The sequence below is a fragment of the Chanos chanos genome, chromosome 6, assembly GCF_902362185.1.
Source record: "Chanos chanos chromosome 6, fChaCha1.1, whole genome shotgun sequence".
Classification (NCBI taxonomy): Eukaryota; Metazoa; Chordata; class Actinopteri; order Gonorynchiformes; family Chanidae; genus Chanos; species Chanos chanos.
In genome coordinates this window covers 42,052,058-42,072,325 of record NC_044500.1, presented here as the reverse complement: position 1 = coordinate 42,072,325, position 20,268 = coordinate 42,052,058, and the positions used below count along the sequence as shown (strand labels likewise).

Genomic DNA, 20,268 nt, shown 5'->3' with positions numbered 1-20,268 from the left:
TGCGCTGATAACTGCACTGTTTCGATTCAGAGGGGAAAAGGGATGGCTTTGGATATGTTTGCTTCACGTTTCTCTGCCAAAACCAGAAAAAAACAGAGCTCTTCCGCATCACCCAACATTTCAGCTCTGAGCTTTTTTTCTTACCCTCATATGTGGGTTATTTTTCCAAAGGCATGTTTCCCCAAAGGTATGTTTACTTTTTTTATGCGTGTGTGTGTGTGTGTGTGTGTGTATGTAACAATACTGCCCCATGGGCAAGCGTTTCATAATTTTGCTCTTTAGACAGATTCACACAATCAGGGTTTTGTTTATGTTGCAAATTGGAATTTTTGTTTTCTTTTCTGTCTTTCTTTTTTTTTTTCATCTCTCTCTTTCTTTTTTCTAAATCTGAAATAAGTGAGGTCCCCAGCATGAAGGCTAAAGAGAAAATACCCTTAATTGAGTGGAATAACAGAAACTCCCTCAGGGGTGAGCACACCATGAAGGTGTATTTACAGTGTTAATACTTGCAGAATTAAAATGTGTTCATTCTCCAGACAATAGCAAACAATTGCCCGTGAAAAATGCATGGAAACATCTTAAATCTACTAAAGAACCCTCTTTCCACCCTTTGCTTTCTCAGGTTTTGATGAGGGCAAGATTAAACTTGTTCTAAAGGATATTTCAACTGGCCTGTTTGACATAAAACTGGTTGTCAAGGAGATAGATAGAGTCCTTTGAAATGAGGCACACGCTGGACCCCCATTTTGTGTTGGAATACAGTGGTGAAATGGAGGGATTTTTAAAACGGGGTGAAATCCATCCTTCATGCTCTTTGTTCTGCTCTGGCTTTTCGAGGGGTTTCCAGAGGATTACTGCTCCCGTTCACCCTTCTCCTCATTCGTTTTTAGCGCGTTCTTCTCTCCGTCCGTCCCTCCTCTATCGTTCCCTAATGACCTTCACCCTCTTCCCCATCTTCATTCTTATTCTGTCACTCAGAGGCATTGAAGAGACTCTACTGAAGACTCCCTTGTCCTTCTTTTTGTAAAACAGCGGGGGTGTGATGATATTTTTTCGCTTTACCCCTGCTCTGAACCTAGATTATTTAAAAAAAAAAAAAAAAAAAGTGACTTTGGATATTTTCAGCACACGAGAAGATATTGAATTAAATGCCATAGCCGTTGAAAGACCTGCATATTGATAGGGTCTTTCTCAAAAGGTCTTGATTCTACTATTTAAGGGATGACAATAAAAAAAAAAAAAAAAAAACATGATGTGATGTCAGATAAAGTTTTGCCTGTCCAGAGGGGAAATAGGTGTCTGTTAGCCCTCCAATTCGGTTCAGCAAGGTGTTAGAATGAAGACAGACATGTTTTCCTGTCTTCCTTGAGAGAACAAAGGGAAACGGTGAAAACTATCGATCGAGCAAGGGGAAAGGTCAAAGGGGAATGAAATGTTGATTTGACACCTACTAGCGCTGGTCTGGAGTTCCATTCATGCTCACATAGAAAGGATGAAGGTCAAATACACAAAGGGGGGGGGAGGGCACAGAAATAGGATTCCCTGTCACTCTTCATTACTCATTAATGTAGAAACTCAAGGAAGTTCTCATTTCTCACCTGAGAAACAAAATGCTGCTCTTTTACACACACTGTACAGGGCAGAGGTGTGTGCATGTGTGACTTTTTTTTTTCCTCTCTCTCTCCTCTGTGTGTGTGTGTGTGTGTGTGTGTGCGCGCGCGTACGTGTTTCTCACTGGCTGCATAATAGCCCATTGAGATTTGGTTTAGATTTAGTCTGCGTTTGCAGTTCTCTAACTGTGTTACGGCTACATTAAAGCAATGAGTAATCGCCTCATCCTGACCTCCCCCTGCAATCATTACCCAGCTCTCCTGCCCAAATCTATAACCCCGTGCTCTTGGATATGAAATCCAGAACTGTGCGATCAATATGCCCAAGGCTAGAACAGGGGCAGAAGAAGAGGACGACTCCTAATTCAATGAAATAGACATTACCAAATGCTCCGGATGCACACGGGGCACGGGTAAATGCAGACAAATTCATCTTAAAGCCTGATAGCTGAAGATTGCTTTCAATTAAACTTGCACTTTAGCGGGAGTAGAGTGAGAAAAGGAAAACAGGAGGCCTCAGAGCTCCTTCTGCTCCTTTTCCAGATACTGGACAGAGGGCAAAGAGAGGGAAGAAAAGAGACAGAGAAAAAAAAAAGAAAGATGTGGGAGGATTTTTTTTTTCCTTTTTTTTTTTTTTTTTGGTCACCTTTGTACTGTCCTGTCCTGTTCTGTTTCTCTCTCTCTCTCTCTCTCTCTCTCTCTCTCTCTCTCTCTCTTTTCTTGCACTCCACTGCATATTGATCTGACCTGATCAGACCCTGGCTTTCTTTGACTGCAGGGCGTTAGTGGACATCCCATAAGCCCACAGGAAAAGGGCATTGATGTGTCTCACAGGGTTACATGGACTGACTCCACAGTTTCAAAAGTGAAGTCTCATCTCTTCTTATGCAGTTATGCCCTCCATGTCATTGGACTTAGGCACTACGAAAAAATATCTTACTCCTGTTTATATGTCCTGGCTCTTCACTGCTGATCGGTTTTGGTGTTTGTTTGTTTGTTTGATTGATTGATTTTTTTCAGGGCTTGACCACAAATTGACTGACTGGTCTCTGGCAAATTAGTAGTCAGATTAGGTGAAGCAAGTGGAGATTTAATATTTGTGCACGTAGTCTGATTTGGGGTTGTAAAATGGAAGGAGCTTGGACAACCAGCGAACGTTCTAAGATCTTTCTGAGTTTTGACAGACTTTGCAGGAGTCCATGTCAAAAAGAGGATTGTTCTCTGCATTTTTAGTGTCAGACAAGACAAGCGTACCACAAAAACTTTACAACTTAGTCTGGCAAGATAAAAAAAGCGGTGTCGTAATCGGTTCTCCCCTTGACTGAAAGGTTTTGAAATTGAAGGGGAACAAAGATGTCGCAGTCAATTCAAGCCCAGACGTCTTTAAAATGCTTAAACCCTTATGCTCCAACTGACAATCCCATAAAGTAAAAAAAAAAAAAAATCGACATTTGTCTTGTTTTAATTCTGCGTACAGTAAAATGATCAATTTTTCTGATGTGTGTGTGTCTTTTTTTTTTTTTTCCTTCTTCTTCTTCTTCTTCAGGGACGTATGGCCCGGAGAATGGCTGGGCGTCGGCCTATCCGGAATGCCAAGAGAGGAACCAATCACCAATCAACATAGCCGATCAGGACACTAAGGTCTCCATGGAGTATCAGGAGCTCACTCTTGATGGCTTTGACATGCTCTCCTCAAATAAGACCTCAATGAAAAACACAGGCAAAACAGGTATTGCTCTCCCTTCTGCTTTCACCTTTTTTTTTTTCCTCCTTTGAGCAAAACACAACCCTGTCAGTGTGTTCAGGTAGAAGCACCGCCATATCGGAGTAATAGTCACCTAGAGAGATCCTGACTGACAACCAGAAGCAGCTCAAGGCTATTTGCATTCAGCTCTCACGTGGGGTTTTTTTTGCAGCGTTAGGAGGGTATTTCTCAATATTTCGATTTGTCACCGAGACAGGATGATTTTTCAGGGGAGATGATGTGTGGAGGAGGGGAGGCACTAGCCACAGGTGGCTGCCATCATTTTTGACAGCAGGGCCTGGTTTCTCATTGTGTACACACAAACACACACACACACACACACACTCACACATACAAACTCTCACAATCCTCGCAGTAGTACCCTCGCCCCCCCCCCCCCTTTTTTTTTTTTTTTGAGTTCCCACTGAAAGAAGCTTCGGGAGAAAGTTATCTCTCAAACCACTGCACTTGTCACACTCAGATGATGTTTGACAACTTTTCAGGCGCATAACTACATTCTAGAGCGTTCTACACTGTTCTGGAGATTGTGTGGGCGAGAGGTATAGCTAGGGCAAAATGCAAAAATCAATTTCCCTCTATCTCACCTTCTCCATCTCTGCTTCTCACCTTACACAAGGACACAGAGACAGGTTGAGGTCGTGCTTTATCTGTATGGAGGTTCTCCTCAGAGGTCATAATTACTGGGGATGGATTAGACCTTTGCTCCCTTTACGGTTCATTATACAGTGAGGAGCTGATTCGCTGAAGTAAAGAAGGAGCTATCTAGTAGTTTTGGCACGGTGTGCTTGCACAACTTTGAAGACCAAGGCTTCGTAATGGTCCTGCCTGCTCCGTGAGCAAAAAGGATTTTGCTTCTTTTGAAATGTTTTGTAGGTTTTTGGGCAAATACCGAATTTTGTGCCAAGAACAACGCTGCACTTAGATCACAGTTCAGAGCTATAATAAACCACCCTTGCGCAGTAACCCAAGAATAGCTTCTAGCCTCTTTCCTCAACGCGTTCCATGCAAAAGTAGATAAACGTCCTCCTTGTTGTCGCATGAATAATTTATAAATGATCCACTATTTATAAATGACAGTTGAATGTTTCATCTATGAAATAATCACCCGAAGGAGCTTGCCATGTATGACACGGTAAACCCTGAGGGGATGTGGGAGGTATAATTTGAATAATGTATTTGGTCAACCAATTTTTAACATTTTTTTTTTTCTCTCTCCATCTTGAAGCATTTAACTTTACAATGAACCCTGACATGTTCACCTTGAGTCTGGCACTCATTAAAGATATCCAAATGAGTTGTATGGACTTGAGTTAAGGGCACAGCGTGGGAGGGGGGGGGGGGGGGGGGGGGATGGGGAGGTGGGGTACTACACCAAATCCAACTTTTAAGAAATTCATGAAGACTGTGAGCCTTGAGGAAACATTTGCATTGATCTAGGATTTACTTTCATAAAAGTATACCCCCCCCCCTCTCTCTCTTTCCTAAACCCATCCCCCCACCCCCCCATTTTCACACACCACCATCCAAGGTCTTTCTGGCTTAGCACTTAATTCCTGCTTGCCTGTTAATGCGCTCAAACTCGGGCTAGAATCGTTAATGAAACTCTCAGGGCCCCAACTCCTCTCTCACGATGGATTATGCTCCGAAATCAACAAAAGTCAAAACAAATGACAGCAAAGACGTGGGGAGAAAAAAGAAGAAAAAAAAAAAAAAGTGGAAGAGCACGTTTATATTTTTTTTTTGCATCTTTAGGGTATGCTCAGAAAGTGAACACGGAGGAAAGAGCCCCGTGTTTGGCTCTTCTCTGCCAGCTCCCAGCAGAGTGACTGGGGGTGACTCAGCGTAACCGTGGCAGCGAAAATCTGGGCGGAGGCTTCGGCCCGGCCCCGCCGCTCTCTTCTTGACGGGGTTCTAGTGAAGATGCCACTCATCCTCTTCAGCACTGCTGTTTATTCCACAGCCTCTCCCAGATCGGTCCGTGCCAAGTTCCAAAAAATCTCGGCGGTCTCCACTGCCTTTCGTTGTAATCTCGCTATTTTGGAGACAGACAGACGCACTGGCAGTAGTTTTTTGTGGAGTGCTGAAAGAGAGGCACTGAAGGAAACATAAGCACGTTGCCTAAAAAGAGAACTTTAAACATCTCCGGATAGAACAAGCCTTGATGACGAAAGAAAGTCGTTTTCTTACTTGGGGCGTTAGTCAGTGGTGGATCTGTTTACTTTGATATTTCTCAAGTTGGTAACTGCCTGTGTCATTGAGATGAAAAAGCAGGCCACTCATTTCACTTGAGCAGTTACTTAAAATGGGATAGAAATCTCCGGTGAAAAGAGGAACAGAAATGATTCCGAAATTCAATCAGAATAGGAAATCTGTTTGACAATGGGAGCGTTCATTTAAGGTCGTATTGGTTAATTAAACCCTGGTTCTTTTTTCAGATACCAATTTGTGAATCTAAGTGCTGTTGAAAAAAAAAATTAGCTCTCTCTATCAATTCCCCCCCTTTATTTCAGACTGAGTTTTATGAAATAACAAAGGACTTGAAAAAGCAATTTGAAATGGTGGTGAAGATAGCTTCTGCTAGCCAAATTAGCACTTCATTTGAGACCTTGCCTTTGAGGCCAGTGGAGACACAGTGAAAGGGGCAAATATAATATTCAGCTCATTTCCCTAAGGGGTCTAAATAGATAAACCCTAAATACTAAGACACAAAGAGTCCTCAAACGTATGTCCTTCTTCTTCGTCTTCTTCTTCTTCAGGTATTTTTTAGGCCAGCTCCAAATATCCAGCTGTGCCTCTGCATCTTTTTTGTGTGGTGTGTTCGTAGCTATGATCCCCAAATAAACTGTTCTATTTTATTCTCTCTCTCTCTCTCTCTCTCTCTCTCTCTCTCTCTCCCTCTCCTTCTCTCTCTCTCTCTCTCTCTCTCTCTCTCTTCCCCACCCTCTCAGTGGCCATTCTGCTGAAGGACGACTACTTCGTGAGAGGGGCGGGCCTGCCCGGTCGTTTTAAGGCGGAGAAGGTAGAGTTCCACTGGGGTCAGAATAACGGTTCTGAAGGGTCTGAGCACAGCATCAACGGTCGGAGATTCCCTGTGGAGGTAAGCCCGGCCCATCCCGCGTCTCCTGAGGAGCATGCTCTGGGGGGGGGGGGGGGGGGCGTTGAAGGAAGGGAGGGTAAAACTGCCTCACATAACTGTTAGAGTGGTGTGGAGGGTGTCCCTGCATCGATTGGACAGGGCTTCTTGGGTCTGATCGATGGTGCAGAGTGGACGTCTGCTCTTTACTCTTGCAGAGTGATTTATCATTATGGGTGTCTGGCAGTTTTACCATGCAAAAAAAAAAAAAAGAAGAAGAAGCCCGGCGTTATGATCTTTCGCAGACATCTGAGCAATTTTCCAGCGTGGCAGCCAAGTTTTCGACGTCTTTCACCTTAAGTATGATAAATATCATTATTTTCACTGTCTCAGGTAGTCTTGGCACTCATACCTAAATGATCCTTTAATGAAGGAGAGAGCGTTTTGGGTCCCGCTTCCAGTTCACTCTTATTGGCAGTTTGAAGTATTTCAATCCTATTATTGTCACAGCAGCACAAATCACTTTGTCACTAAAGCTCGGGCGAGTTATTTAGTCCAAAATGATCTCCTGGCCCTGAAAAAAACTTCCCAATGATAAGTAAGTAAGTCTTCAAATGGAATATGCTTTTGTCTCAGAGTGAGAGCTCTGATTCATTTTTCTTGCCCAAGTCCCAGATAGACAGAGAGAGAGAGAGAGAGAGAGAGAGAGAGACCTAATTTGTGTGTTATTCATTGGATAAACATGTAGCCGTGTGGAAAGGGAGACTCAGGAGAGGCGAGCATGCAGAGCCTGGCAGGGTTCCTGTCTGGGTTTGATTGGCTCGGACGGCTATACTGTGTGCCTCTGTAGTCAGTGTGCATGGACACGCCAAGCCACGAGAATGCAGATGAGCCTTCTCTCTTTTCACTCTGGACATGTTCTTATCTAGAGAGATAAAGGGAGTGAGGCAGTGTGTGTGTGTGTGTGTGTGTGTGTGTCTGTGTCTGTGTCTGTGTGTGTGTGTGTTTGTGCATGTGCTTGTGTGTTCAAGAGTAAGAGAGAGAGAGAGGGAGAATACACAGAAGAGAGGAAAAGTGATGGAAAGATAGAATAAAGGGAAAAAAGGAACAGAGGTTGTGTGCACTAACAGAGCAGAATGTGCACAATTAACAAGCAGTCAATGAGGCTGATTGAGTCCAAGAGCTAATTAAAAATGTCAGCCATGGAAACAGCACCCCCCCCCCCCCCCCCCCGGGTCTGTGCATGCTGGCTACATCTCACCCTGTTCCGTATATTCATTTCATTAAGGCTCTCCAGCTAAGAGCCTTACACTTCTACATTACCTGTGGATATAAGTTGTTTGCAAACCTGTATTAGAAGCCAGTCAGCGTGCCATTAATGTCTGAAGAGGGCTTGACAAGATTAAGGGGAGTGAAAGTGAAGGAAGAGCGTGTATTACCTTGGATTAATTGTACTAATCAGGTGTTCTCAACAACTGTTGAGTTGGGTACTGAAAATTAGCAGTGTTTTTTGGCGGGGGGGGGGGGGGTGGGTGTTCAGTCTTGGTGTTTTGGTAAACATTAGCTTGCTGACAATTTTAATCAAGATAATGCAATGGAATCAGATGAGAGGCAGACGTTTACTGAAGGTGTAAGGAAACCCTTCCCTTACTCCACAGTAGTTTGTAAAATAACCGTGTCGTCTTGATTTGTGTTGGTCTTTCCTACTACTTTTTATTTGACAGACTCCAGTTATGTGTTTGATCTTGTTCCTCAGACCAACAAGGAGTGTTTTGTTTTTTTTGTTTTTTTTTCTGGTCTATCTTTGGTCAACACTCTGAGGCAGGCATGTCAAGAGCATAGTGTCAGTTTTGCATACAAATGACTGTTTTGAGATATTTAGCCCATCTGTAACTTTGCTCTTGTTTTTTTTTTTTTTTTTCTTTTTGTTGTTGGTTTTTTTTTCCAAGCAAGCTTCTGATGAGTGTGTTTATAAGTTTGAAATGATTTGCATTAGTGATTCACTGGAGAGTGCTGATAATTAAATGTCCCTCCATAGAGGGGCTACTCAGAAGATGATTGACAGCTCCGCTGCCAAAGATCTCTTTTGACTGTGGAGCTAGCGGCCCTTGACTCAATTTTCGAGCTGCCTGCTCTGTGTCATTATCATTGGAGAGAAGACACACTCAGTCAGCCCCTCACCCTTCATGCAGACCCTTCAAACACACTGTGTAAGCTGGCCGGCGCTTTTTTCAATAGCTGTGAAAAAGACAGTGTCCTTCTCCGCACGACTTTGTACGGCATGTAACTAAAAAAAAAAAAAAAAAAAAAAAGCTCGCATCCACTCAGTGGAGAAAAAAGGTACTTAGTGAAAAATGTAACATGGTCTTTTTTTTTTTTTTTTGCAGAACACTTTGGCTGTCTCTCTCTCTCTCTCTCTCTCTCTCTCTCTCTCTCTCTCTCTCTCTCTCATCTGTCTCACTCTTAGCTTTTCATACGCTGCAGTAGATCAAGTTCCTGGTAGTCTGACGGCTCATGAAGGATTGTATAACGTTCTGTAGGTTGTAATCTGCTAGCATCAGCCCCAAGACACCCTTTTTTTTTATTTTTTTTCTTACTGTAGTTCATATCAAAATGCATTGCACATGATCTATCCCGTGAAAGACCTTTTAAGCCTCTGTCTGTTTAGAGAGGTTCTGAAAAGACAAGTCGTAATCCACATTAATCCATGTATGAATGTATGAAGCAGTTTGTGATTCAGACTTACACAGGGTGGGTTTGTGGTTGGAAGACTTCTTGAGATGGGGAGAGAGAGAGAGAGAGAGAGACAGATGAGTGAGATGTGCTGATCCGTCAAACTGTGCTTGGAGCTTCCTGCACTAGCACAGATACAGAATGCAGCCTGAGGTGGCCGACAGACACAGACACAGACACAGACAGAGAGAGAGAGAGAGAGGGTGAGAGAGAGGGTGAGGGAGAGGGTGACTGATGAGCTTTGACAGATGTCCATCACATAACGCTTTACCGCACGCTCACAGCAACAGAAACAAAGAGAGATAGAAACCTCCTGTTTCTGAGGAGCGCTCCAGTAGTGCGCCACAGTTAAACTCTGTACTGTGGAAGCCTGAAGTATGCGCAGCGTTGAACATAATAATCACACCTTGATTGCCATATCAACTCTGCTCCTCATCAAGAAAATAGCCTATCCTGAGATGCCATTTAGTGGAAGAAAATAGTATTTCTTTATATAAATAAATAAATAAATAAAAATTGTGAAGTTTTTTGGATTTAGCACATCCGATAGCATTTTAGCTCGAACTCAATCCTCAGCCATTGGGAGCAGCCCTGAACTAATGGAAAGCAGAACCTTAGAACAGGCTCCTATAAATACGCATGAAGTGGTTGTCAGCGAGAGACTTGCTGCAAAATGCCGTTCTCATTTTCTAAAGTCCTCTAGATGAATGATTTATGATTTACAACCCTTGCCATTTAGTAATTGTTCTCTAATAAGGCCCTTGAATGGCGTGATTAAATGCGGACCTGCTGTGCACCATCCCTGCTGTTTTAACTGTAAAACGCTGGTTAATATGCTAAGCACATCACGTCAGGAGCGGAGTTAGACCCTCAGTCGGGCATCCATCAAACCGTGCGCCGTTTACTGTATTACCACTCATGTCTCTGCGTGGGATTTTTAAGAAAGTTAAAAAAAAAAAAAGGGCACCTCACCACTCGGTGAAAAGGTTGCATTATGCATAGTTAAATAGGCCCCTTTCCAGCTTGCGACTGTTAATCTTTGCCCTCACTGTCTGTTTCAGTTAGTTTGTTGAGTACAATCCAGCTGGATTGTGGGTAATGTTACTGTCTTTCCTATTGTTTAGTGTTATTAGTTGGAGATAAACAATTGTAACATAATGATTGTAACAACAGTTAAGAGCATATGCATATGCACCAACTCACATATACACACTCTTTCTCACTCTCTCTCTCTCTCTCTCTCTGTCTCACACACACACACACACACACACACACAAACACACACACACTGAGCCCCGTCCTGCGTAATTACCCTCCTCACTGAAGTTTTGCTGATAAGTGCGCGAAAGGCTCTGGTGTTGACAGGCACATCGCTGAGGTTTGATTGTGGCTGAAAGGTGAGTGGAGTTGTGCAGATACGGAGCTCACTGCCTCTCCAACTGTCCTTATCTATCCTTACCCACAATCTCACCCCCGCCCCCCCCCCCAGCAACAGGGAAAGAGTGGGCACTGGCGGGCAGCTGGATTGTGGAATACAGTGCTTAGGTGGTAAGCAATCCATTTAATCTTGCCACAACTCCTCTCCTGTCCCCCCTCAGGCTGCCCATGATAAAGGAAGTGCACGTGAACGATGCGTCTATGGCAACGGAAAGAGAGGGGGAGAGAGAGAGAGAGGGAGGGAGAGAGAGGGAGAGAGAGAGAGAGAGAGAGAGAGAGACGGCCAAGCTTTTATCCACCTGAGCCGATAAGGGAACCACAAAGTAAATTAACACACATGATGGGGGGCACAGAAGGCAACACAGCACCCGCAATACGCTGCCGTGGGTACGGCCGATAAGAGATGGCATTGATGAATTGAATTTTATTTCCCATCAGCCCTCTCTGTGACTGCTATAGAAAACACATTCCAAAATATTATTAGATGAACAGATAATGTTGGAAGGTGGTGTGTGTGTGTGTGTGTGTGTGTGTGTGTGTGTGTGTGTGTGCGAGTGTGCAATTGTTTTATCAAATGTTCCGAAGAATGGGAATATGGGTGTTTTTTTATCCTTGCTATTTCAAATTCTATGTTTTTTTTGTTTCTTTTTTTTTATGACAAAGTACGCCTGTTATTTTGAAAATGCCCAAATCCTTCGTTATAGTTAGATTAGTGTTAGGCCTATCATCAGCTGAAGTAAAATGGAAGTCAGTGAAAAACCCTCATTAAAGTAGACACACCAATGTGTGTGTGTTTGTGTGAGAGAGAGAGAAAGAGAGAGAGAGAGAGACTGCATTTTGTGCAAGTACCTATGTAAAGATGTGAACACAGTTGAGAAAAAACACAGTTTTTGTAAACACAGTTGAGAAAAAAACAAGCTTATTTCCAATAATATATATGTAGATGTGTCTCTTTACATATTTCACACCAAATGTCGAGAGAGATCTGGAGCTGATTCACACCCAAGCAAAACTGTATGTTCCAACACATAATACAGCTACAATAGCTGACAAAAGTCAGCTCAAAGGTTTGCCTAAGATAAAAAACAAATAAAAAAGGTTTCATTTTAAGAACTTGAGCTTATGGAACCTACTGATCCAAGACCTGGATTCACATCCATAGATACACATCCTTAACTGTACACTAGCTCAGCTGCTCGATAATGCTGGAGCTATCGCCTAATCCTTTGGTGATATGTGTTCTCTGCCATCTAGGTACCTGTAAATGAACACAGGAGAGAGACAAGTGTAGGAACAAAGAATTCTTCAACTACATATTATGCGTTTAGATTTTAACAGCCATTCCGCTTTTATTTGCATCCGTCCTCCACTGTGGTGAGATTAACTAACCTGACCTAAAAAAAAAAAAAAAAAAAAAGAAAGAAAAACGCTAGCATGAGCGCTATCATACTAAAATTTGCAAAGAAAAATAGGCACAGTAACCGTAATTATACCGTTTACGGCGCTATCTGAGCCCCCCCCCCCCCCCTTTCTGAATGGTGTAGATAAGACCGCGGGCGGTGATGCCGGGGCTGCCTTATTCCGAACGAGAGGCGGAGCGCGAGTAACCTCCGCCGTAGCAGCAGGAGGGAAGTGTAGCGCAGTAGACAGTAGGCCGGGCGCGTCCGAAAAGGAAATGAAGAACAAATGGGGCCATTGTTGAGAAGCGAAGAGCGCGGTCAGAAAGGAGCAGAAAGCTGACCTCTCGCTCAAGAGCGCCCCCCCCCCCCCCCCCTCACCCCCACCCCCCTCCGCATTACGTGACACTAATAGTTTCTTTTGGGCGGCTCTAAGAATGCATTAAGTGGGAGCAGGGAGATGAGACCCCTGGGATTGCTAAAGAGAGAAGATATATTATAGCAGACAGAAAAATAGTACATCGGTGGAGTGCAAGGGGATCTTGAGTGTAAGAGGTTTTACCTATAACAGAAACAGTACGAACCCCCCCCCCCCACCACCGCCAGCCCGCATACACACACACACACGCACACACACATACATACACACACACACACACACACACACACACATGCATATTTTCACAGAACAAAATGCAAATGCAGAAACATCCATTTCTTGTAGTACTTTATGCTAAATGCACACACATTCTCCAGTGCACCAGCCGTTAGCTTTGTTAGCTGTATTGAAGTGGAAAGAGATTTTCCACTTGAACAGTGTTAATGTAATGTAATGTTGTATCGTAAATTCCCAACACAGTGTGTTCACAAAAGAATTAAAGTAATGATTTGAAAACAAATTAGTATTGGAACTTCAGCATGACTCATATATATTTTTTGACATTAAGTATCTTTTTATTACGCTTTTTGAGCTTGAAAAAATGCAAGGCTTTAATGGGGAAGATTATTTCTTTTTTTTTTTTTTTGCTATAATGCATTGCAGAATAGGATTCTCTATCTTTCTTTCTCTTTCTGTCTTCTCTTTCCCTCTCTCTCTCTCACTCTCTCTCTCTCTCTCTCTCTCTTTCACTTTTTCTTTTTCCCTCCTCTCTGCAGCTACATTCTATTAAAGCTTCAAAGATAACTGATGACTGCCATAGCTGAGCCCGTTTTTTTAATTTATTTTCCTATTTTATTTATTATTGGCCTTCCTGTGGATAGAGGGACATGCAGTTCCTAACATAATGTTATATTTTCCTGGCTGTCCTCAATGACACTGAAAAACATATCCATTCTTTAAAAGCAGCGTGCTGCCTGGAGGGCATATAGATGTTGTCCCAGTTCTTTTCTGGCTCGGTACCATTTTTAATAATCTCGTCGCACATACCAGCTCCTTCCTTTTGTTTTCTCAAAAGCAATAGTTTTTTTTTTTCTCTGAATTTATTAGAAAGTCACACTCAAAAATGTTTTAGAAAGAAGAAACTTGACACTCTAATGTGTTGAATCTCCCCGGTCGTGCAACTGCGGAGAACCCTGAAAGACGACGTTCATTCCGTCTGTAAAGAGAAGTAACGTAATTATACGAGTGCGAACAGGCCGACCATCGATTTGTCATTACCCGGGGCGTGGCCGGGCACGGGACTGTGACATCAAATATTACGCTTTGCCCAGCACGCTCCTTTAAAACCGTAGCGTGTGTCTGGGCGCTGTAAGGCCAGGGAATGAGACTGAAGCATCTCCCCCTCAGAAGATTCCCACAGAGGAGGCCTGTGAGCTCTCTGATTCTGCCTCAGATCCTCCCCCAGTCCCCCGGGGGCCCCTAAATCACACAGCCTTGCCCATCTCCAGCTCACCACGGGAGGAGCATCCTACTTCCTCCCTCCCTCTCCCTCTTTACACCTACTCCCCACAAAAAAAAAACAGCTCTTCTCTCTTTCCCCCTCTCTCTCTTTCGTCATGACTCCCTCTTCTAACTCTCATTGTGAGAGTACACTAGCCCTGCAGCTAGAAAAACTTAGTTCTAGTATTTTTACCCAAGTCTGTGAAAGACACGCATGCACATGTATGTGACACGAGTTTATGTTTTGCTCGGCTAGGATATTGTTTCTTGCTGTTGTTGTTGTTTTTGTTTGTTTGTTGCGGTCATTATCCTGTCCAAGCCAACTAGGCCATCATTTCTTCCTTAATGAGCCAGACTGCATGTATGAATTTTTCAGTCTTGCTAAGACAACAAAACACAAGCGTGCTACTGTGGCTGGTTGCATGCAATTGCTCTTGTCATATCTTCTTGCTCTCTCTCTCTCTCCCTCTCTCTCTCTCTCTCTCTCTCTCTCTCTCTTTCTCTCTCTCTGTCTCTCTCTCTCTCTCAGTCCTGAGCACACAGTCTGTTTGACAGACATGGAAATGTGCATTGGCCTCTCAGCATGCTTACTTCCTTTCCCCTGTGTATGAGCAGAAGAGTGAGACATGCTCCGTTCAAGCCTGATTTGTTTTCTCTTCTCATGTCACGTCTTAGGATGTGCGTCACACTCTCACCACGTCTTCTTTCTTTTCCTCTCCTATGTTTTTGTGTGTGTGTGTGTGTGTGAGAGAGAGAGGGGGTTATGCTTTTTCTAATTAGTTCTCTGGTGTTTGATACAAACACTTCTGTGTCTTAATTTATCTTTCTTTCATCCATGAATAGGGGCAATGCTGTGTGAAGGTAATAAGGCAATAAGCTTTCCCCTGTCCTTGTGAATGTCAGTGTAGTTTTAGCCGCATGCCTGGAAAGATGTCAATAAGGGATAAATTCAATTTGGCAAAGTGAGGCTCAGTGCATCCTTCAGAGAGAGAGAGAGAGAGAGTACAGAGACCACTGTAGTGTCTGAAACTTGCATTCCTCAGAACGATTTCGATTAAAAAAAAAAAAGGGAGGGAGGTGTGTGTGTGTGTGTGTGGGGGTGTGGGGGGGGGGGGGGGGGGCGGGGGGGGGGGGGGGGTGGCCCCATTTATATTAAAGGTGTCTCATCAGCAGGTCTGAAAACATGGCCTTTGCTGTCTTCAAGTTGGCAACAGAAGTCTATGAAACACATTCAAATTTGTCCTTCTTACCGAAGCTGGTTCTTTTGCCATTTCTGGCAACCAGAGCTGAACTGCCTCGTTTGCTTCTTGGTGTAACGATTTTGGAAGAATGGATGTTTGAAAAAATGCATTGAGCGCAGAAGGAAAAACACACCGAGAGTAAAAAAAAAAAAAAAAAAAAAAGTTGGGTAAGGTTGAGGTGGGGCACGCGGCCGGAGAGAGGACTGATGGGAAATCTTTAGGAAGCGGTCCCTCGGGCCCGCGGCCGTCATTTATCTCTCTCCCTCATGTTGACGGTTGTTGTTTTAAAGGGATAAAGTGCAGAGATCGATACCCGCGTCCCGTCGCTCAAATGCAGGACTATGAAAAATGGATGGGAGAGGAGAAAGCCTCTAGTGTGTCTGTGTGTGTGTGTGGCCCAACAAGGAAGGCATTTCGAATATTTATAATTATGATCCATTAGTGCGTCACCTAGCAGCCTGTATGATTAATTACATATGCCTTTTAATGTCGAGGCATTTTTTTTTCTCATGCTTGCCTACTAATATTTAATATGAGAAAGAGAAAAAGAGAGAGAGAGAGAGAGAGAGTGAGGGAGAGAGAGAGAGAGAGAGAGAGAGAGAGAATCAAATAAGAGTGCATGTATGTGTATGAGTGTAAACATTGAACTGTAGCAGGATAAAGCTATAAAAGAGGACGCAATATATATATTCACTCTGTCCTTGACTTGACTGTTTTCATCTGTGCACTGGAATCCAGCGTATATGACTGGAATTATTACATATTAGGAATATTGATCATTGCTGTCGTGAATAGTGTGAAATTTTTGAAAGCATGTCTGGTTATAGGATGTGAATTGTGCCAAATTTGTGGACAATGAACAAACATGGCAGAGAGGAGAAAGATTTGAATTGTTCATAGATTGTGAGATAAATGGACTTGGTGCCTATGTGCTGAATCTGGGCACGTTTTTATGCAGACAATGTTCTGATGACCATTTGTTTTCTCAGTCTGTGAAGTATCACCATCAACGTGTTGACTTGTTCTTTGGTGCACCATTGTTCCTCTCTTTGCATTTTAATAAAAATCTTTAAGAAGGACTGATTGGATCTGTATGAACGTTTCATCTGTTTGCTTGTAGTTAATGGGAATAATATAAATTATGACGGCCAGGTGGAATGCAGGGGTGTGCGTATAGTCTCCACTGTTTGATTAATATGCATTTAGTAATGCCTGTGGCTTGCATATGTATGTTTCTAGAAGAAGTGTGTGTGGAAAGCAACAGTGTGCATTTATTGATGGTCATGGAGTCGAGAACAACATGTTAAGGCCGTATAGATCGAGTCTTCGAAAGGTGAGGAGTAAATGAAGCCAGCAGGGGGGGAAGCTAATTGGCAAATGTTTGAGTTGAAGTTCTTGGTCAATAAATGTATCCCAGGACACAAACGATGGATACAGAATGAGATTCGGTGTTAGCCTTCGGTTGAACCAGCACAGGAAGTCTCTGATTAGTTCTAATTAGCGGGTCAAGCTATTTCCTCCTCCGGCCTTTGATGTTACCGAGCACCGATGACGATTTTGGTTTGGAAACCGTTTCCGTCGCAAAAAAGTCTTTGATTTGCTAACAGCCAGAGGAAGCCATATTTTTAGCCGTTGACCTTGACCCTGTTAGGGCCCGTAAGTGGTCCCAGCAACAAGGACATCTATGTCGGTGGGGTGTAGCTGTAGTAATTTTGGGAGATTTGAAGTTCTTCTCTCCGAAGAACAGTAGGGGGTTTCTGTGTTCAAAGCACTCTGAAGGAAAACTGCCTTGTTTGGTGGGGAGCACAGCTGCTGTTTCGCTGCAGGAATGCTCCTTTTTTTTTTTCCTGAAACAAAAGAAGCTGAAGGAACCATGTTTCCAATTCCCTTAGGTGACGATGTCTGTTGTCTTTTTTCCTCCATTTTGTTTGACTAGAATTACACTCAGCCAAGAGTCCAGAATGTTCCTTCTTTTTTCCTTTTTTTTCCTTTTCTTTTTTTTTGACACAGGTCTACACTGCTCTGTGAGTGAAGGTTGTCAGGGTGGACCTCTTCACACTGTGGAGAGATGCCCTTGCTGTCCTTCACAAGGTCATTTGCCCATCTTCCAGGCCCACCACAGGAGTTCCCGGCATGCTCCTGACGCTCCTCAACTACTTCATTTTCCTCCCTCTCTTTTTCATTTCTCCTCCTCCATAATTTAATGAAACTGAATTCTGAATGGAAGCATGTTTTTTTTTTTTTTTTGTCTCTTCTTGGGGGAAAAGATGCGCTCTGAATACTCCTCTTTTCACCCCCTAAGCCTTACTTCTGGGGCTAGTTGTTGCAAGCGCTGTCTCTCTTTCACAAAGCCCCTTAGTCAGTATTAGCGGAGATTTTGTGTCTCCGTTTTTTTGGGGTTTTTTTATTCCGTTTCCATCTTGTATAGCGAACTGGGGTCTTAGCTCCACCTGCTTGGCATTCATGCTGGCTCCCATGGGTGTTTGCACATCCGCACGGGCAAAGACATATGTAAATGATATATGTAACCGGAGCGGAAGCACTTTTGCTTGCTTTAAGCGACCTGTTCTGTTAATAGGGCTTGGGATTTTAGCATACATGTGGACAAACCTGGCAGACCGCTGCTCGCTCTCCATAAAGCCTTCGCATATTTGCTCAGGATTTTCTCTCACGAGCTACAGGGGAAAGACTGCTCTCCTCTCGACATATGTTTGTGGTTTCATGAGCGAGTCAACAAGGCGTCCTTGGCCTTATTTATTTATTTAGTTATTTATATGTTTATTTATTTGTTTATTTGTTTGTTTGTTTGTTTGTTTATCCCCCTTGTCTGTCTTTATTGGCATGTAACGTCAATACTGTGAAGTCCGTGTTTCTGGTTATTGAAAAATAAGACGAATTAGTGGATCTCATTACTGGTTTAGTGAGTTTGTGAGCTGTGCGGAGCAGTAAACACCATGTCTGTCTTTGTGCGTTACAGCATAGAGGTGACCTGACAGCATGGCTTTTTTTTTTTTTTTTTTTCTCCCTTCAACCCTGACTGTTGCTCTGCTTCTAAACAATATTTAATCCCACTGCTAGGCCTCATTTGTGGAGATAATGCTTTTTGGAATGGCTGTCGATGGCATGGAAACGGCTCTCTCTTTTTCATGAGTCTGAATAAATTATTGGCATGTCTGTGCTAAATGCGCAAGTAATTCAGCACTTAGCATAATCTATCATCCTCCTGCATCACGAGGCCACGTGACTCATTCCATTAGCCCTCAAAGCCTTCGCTTAGACGCCAGCCACTACGCTGAGCCTTTGAGCTGAGCAAAGACAAAAAAACAACAAATTAAAGCCCAAACAAATACAAAAACAAAACAAAACAAAAAAACTATATATTATGTATATGTGAAAGCTGAGCTGAAAGGTTCCGGTGTGCATTCACTCACTCTCTCTCTCTTTCTCTGTCTTTCTCTTTCTCTCTCTCTCTCTCTCTCTCTCTCTCTCTCTCTGTCTCCCCTCCTGCTGTAGTCTGAAAAGCAGTTCTCCGTGTGTAATATCTGCACACTTGCTCATGTATTCTCCCTGCATCTGGGAAGTATTCTTTTTCTTTCCCTCCAAATGCGTATGGAGTCTGTGTCACCACCTGTCACATCGACTCTAGGCCGAATGCAAACTGACTACCGATTCGTAGCTTTTCAAAACGAAAAGGTTAAAATATGTAAGACCCTGCTATGCTGCTTGCTCTCACTAGTTTATGAAGTCAAGTCCAAACAGTGGGTCTTGGCATTCCCAGCATGTTCATGTCTGAATGTACGCATTTCTGTGTGTGAGGGCACAGGTATTGTTGTCATTAATCATTGTCTGTTAGATACCGAAGGCATCAATGAAGGCGTTAAGCTTCAGTTTTCTCGGTCGTGAATTTATAAATAGACGGTAAGCGATCCGTATTATGAGGTTGTGAAAGTGTTTATGACTGGAATAGATCAAAGGGAACCATGCGCAGAGCTTTGTGTAAGGATTACAGCAGTGTGAAAAATGCAACTGGCATAATATTGACAATGTTGATCTGACAAAGAAAAAAAAAAAGAAAGAGGGAGAGAGAAATGCGCTGCCCTGCAGTCACACTGCGTCTTTACATAAACACAGAGATGCTCCTAAAGAACAATACGCTCTCTCCATCACTCCCTCTGTCTCTCTCTCTCTCGCTCTCTCTCTCTTTGCCAGACACACACACACATCTCTTCTCTCTCTCTCTCTCTCTCTCTCTCTCACACACACACACACACACACTTCTATTCTGTCTCACTCTCTCCTATCTTCTCTAGGCTTCAGCCATGGCATTGCTAACATAGCAAAGATATGTATTCCTTAAACATTGTAATGTCTTATGACGTAGACTCAATGAGGTAATGTTTGACCTCCCTCTTCTCTTTCTTGACTTTATGCTCTCTCTCTCTCTTTCTCTCTTCCTCTCTCTCTCTCTCTCTCACACACACACACACACACACTTCTATTCTGTCTCACTCTCTCCTATCTTCTCTAGGCTTCAGCCATGGCATTGCTAACATAGCAAAGATATTTATTCCTTAAACATAGTAATGTCTTATGACGTAGACTCAGTAAGGTAATGATTGACCTCCCTCTTCTCTTTCTTGACTTTACGCTCTCTCTCTCTCTCTCTCTCTCTCTCTCTCTCTCTCTTTCTTTCTCTCTATCCCTCTCTGTTTCTCTCCACTGGTGGGAAAGACTAGCTTGATTATGATGTAGAAGGGCATGTTTTGGTTATATGGCGCGTCAGAAAGATGATCCCTCTCCTAAAGACATTACATGAGGCATAGTGCTCCATCTTCTGTGATTAAAGGCTCCTGAGGCCTGAAAATGGGACGTGGGGTACATCCCTAATCCCACAGATGGAATTTTTTTCCTAAGGCCCCGGTGACTCATGTGGAACGTCACCATGACAACCGCGTGATGGAGGAGCCAAGGTTGGTTGTGCTGCGGGGGGGGGGGGGGGGGGGGGGGGGGGGGTGGAGGAGGGGGTGTGCTTGACTGACTGGCTTGGCTGACTGAACAATCTCTGCTTCCCACCAATGACAGAGCGGATCACGATACCATCACTTAAGCTTTTAAAGCAGCAATATAGATAGC

At 43.4% G+C, this 20,268-nt stretch overlaps 1 protein-coding gene across 1 annotated transcript in view; it reads left to right on the top strand.

Annotated features, from left to right (window-relative positions):
* Positions 1–20,268, top strand: part of ptprga (protein tyrosine phosphatase receptor type Ga) — a 171,080-nt gene that overhangs the window by 101,695 nt on the left and 49,117 nt on the right. The window contains exons 3-4 of the mRNA XM_030777647.1: positions 3,157–3,339; positions 6,324–6,472. Coding sequence (XP_030633507.1) covers positions 3,157–3,339; positions 6,324–6,472 — 332 coding nt within the window. The remainder of the gene's footprint in view (positions 1–3,156; positions 3,340–6,323; positions 6,473–20,268) is intronic.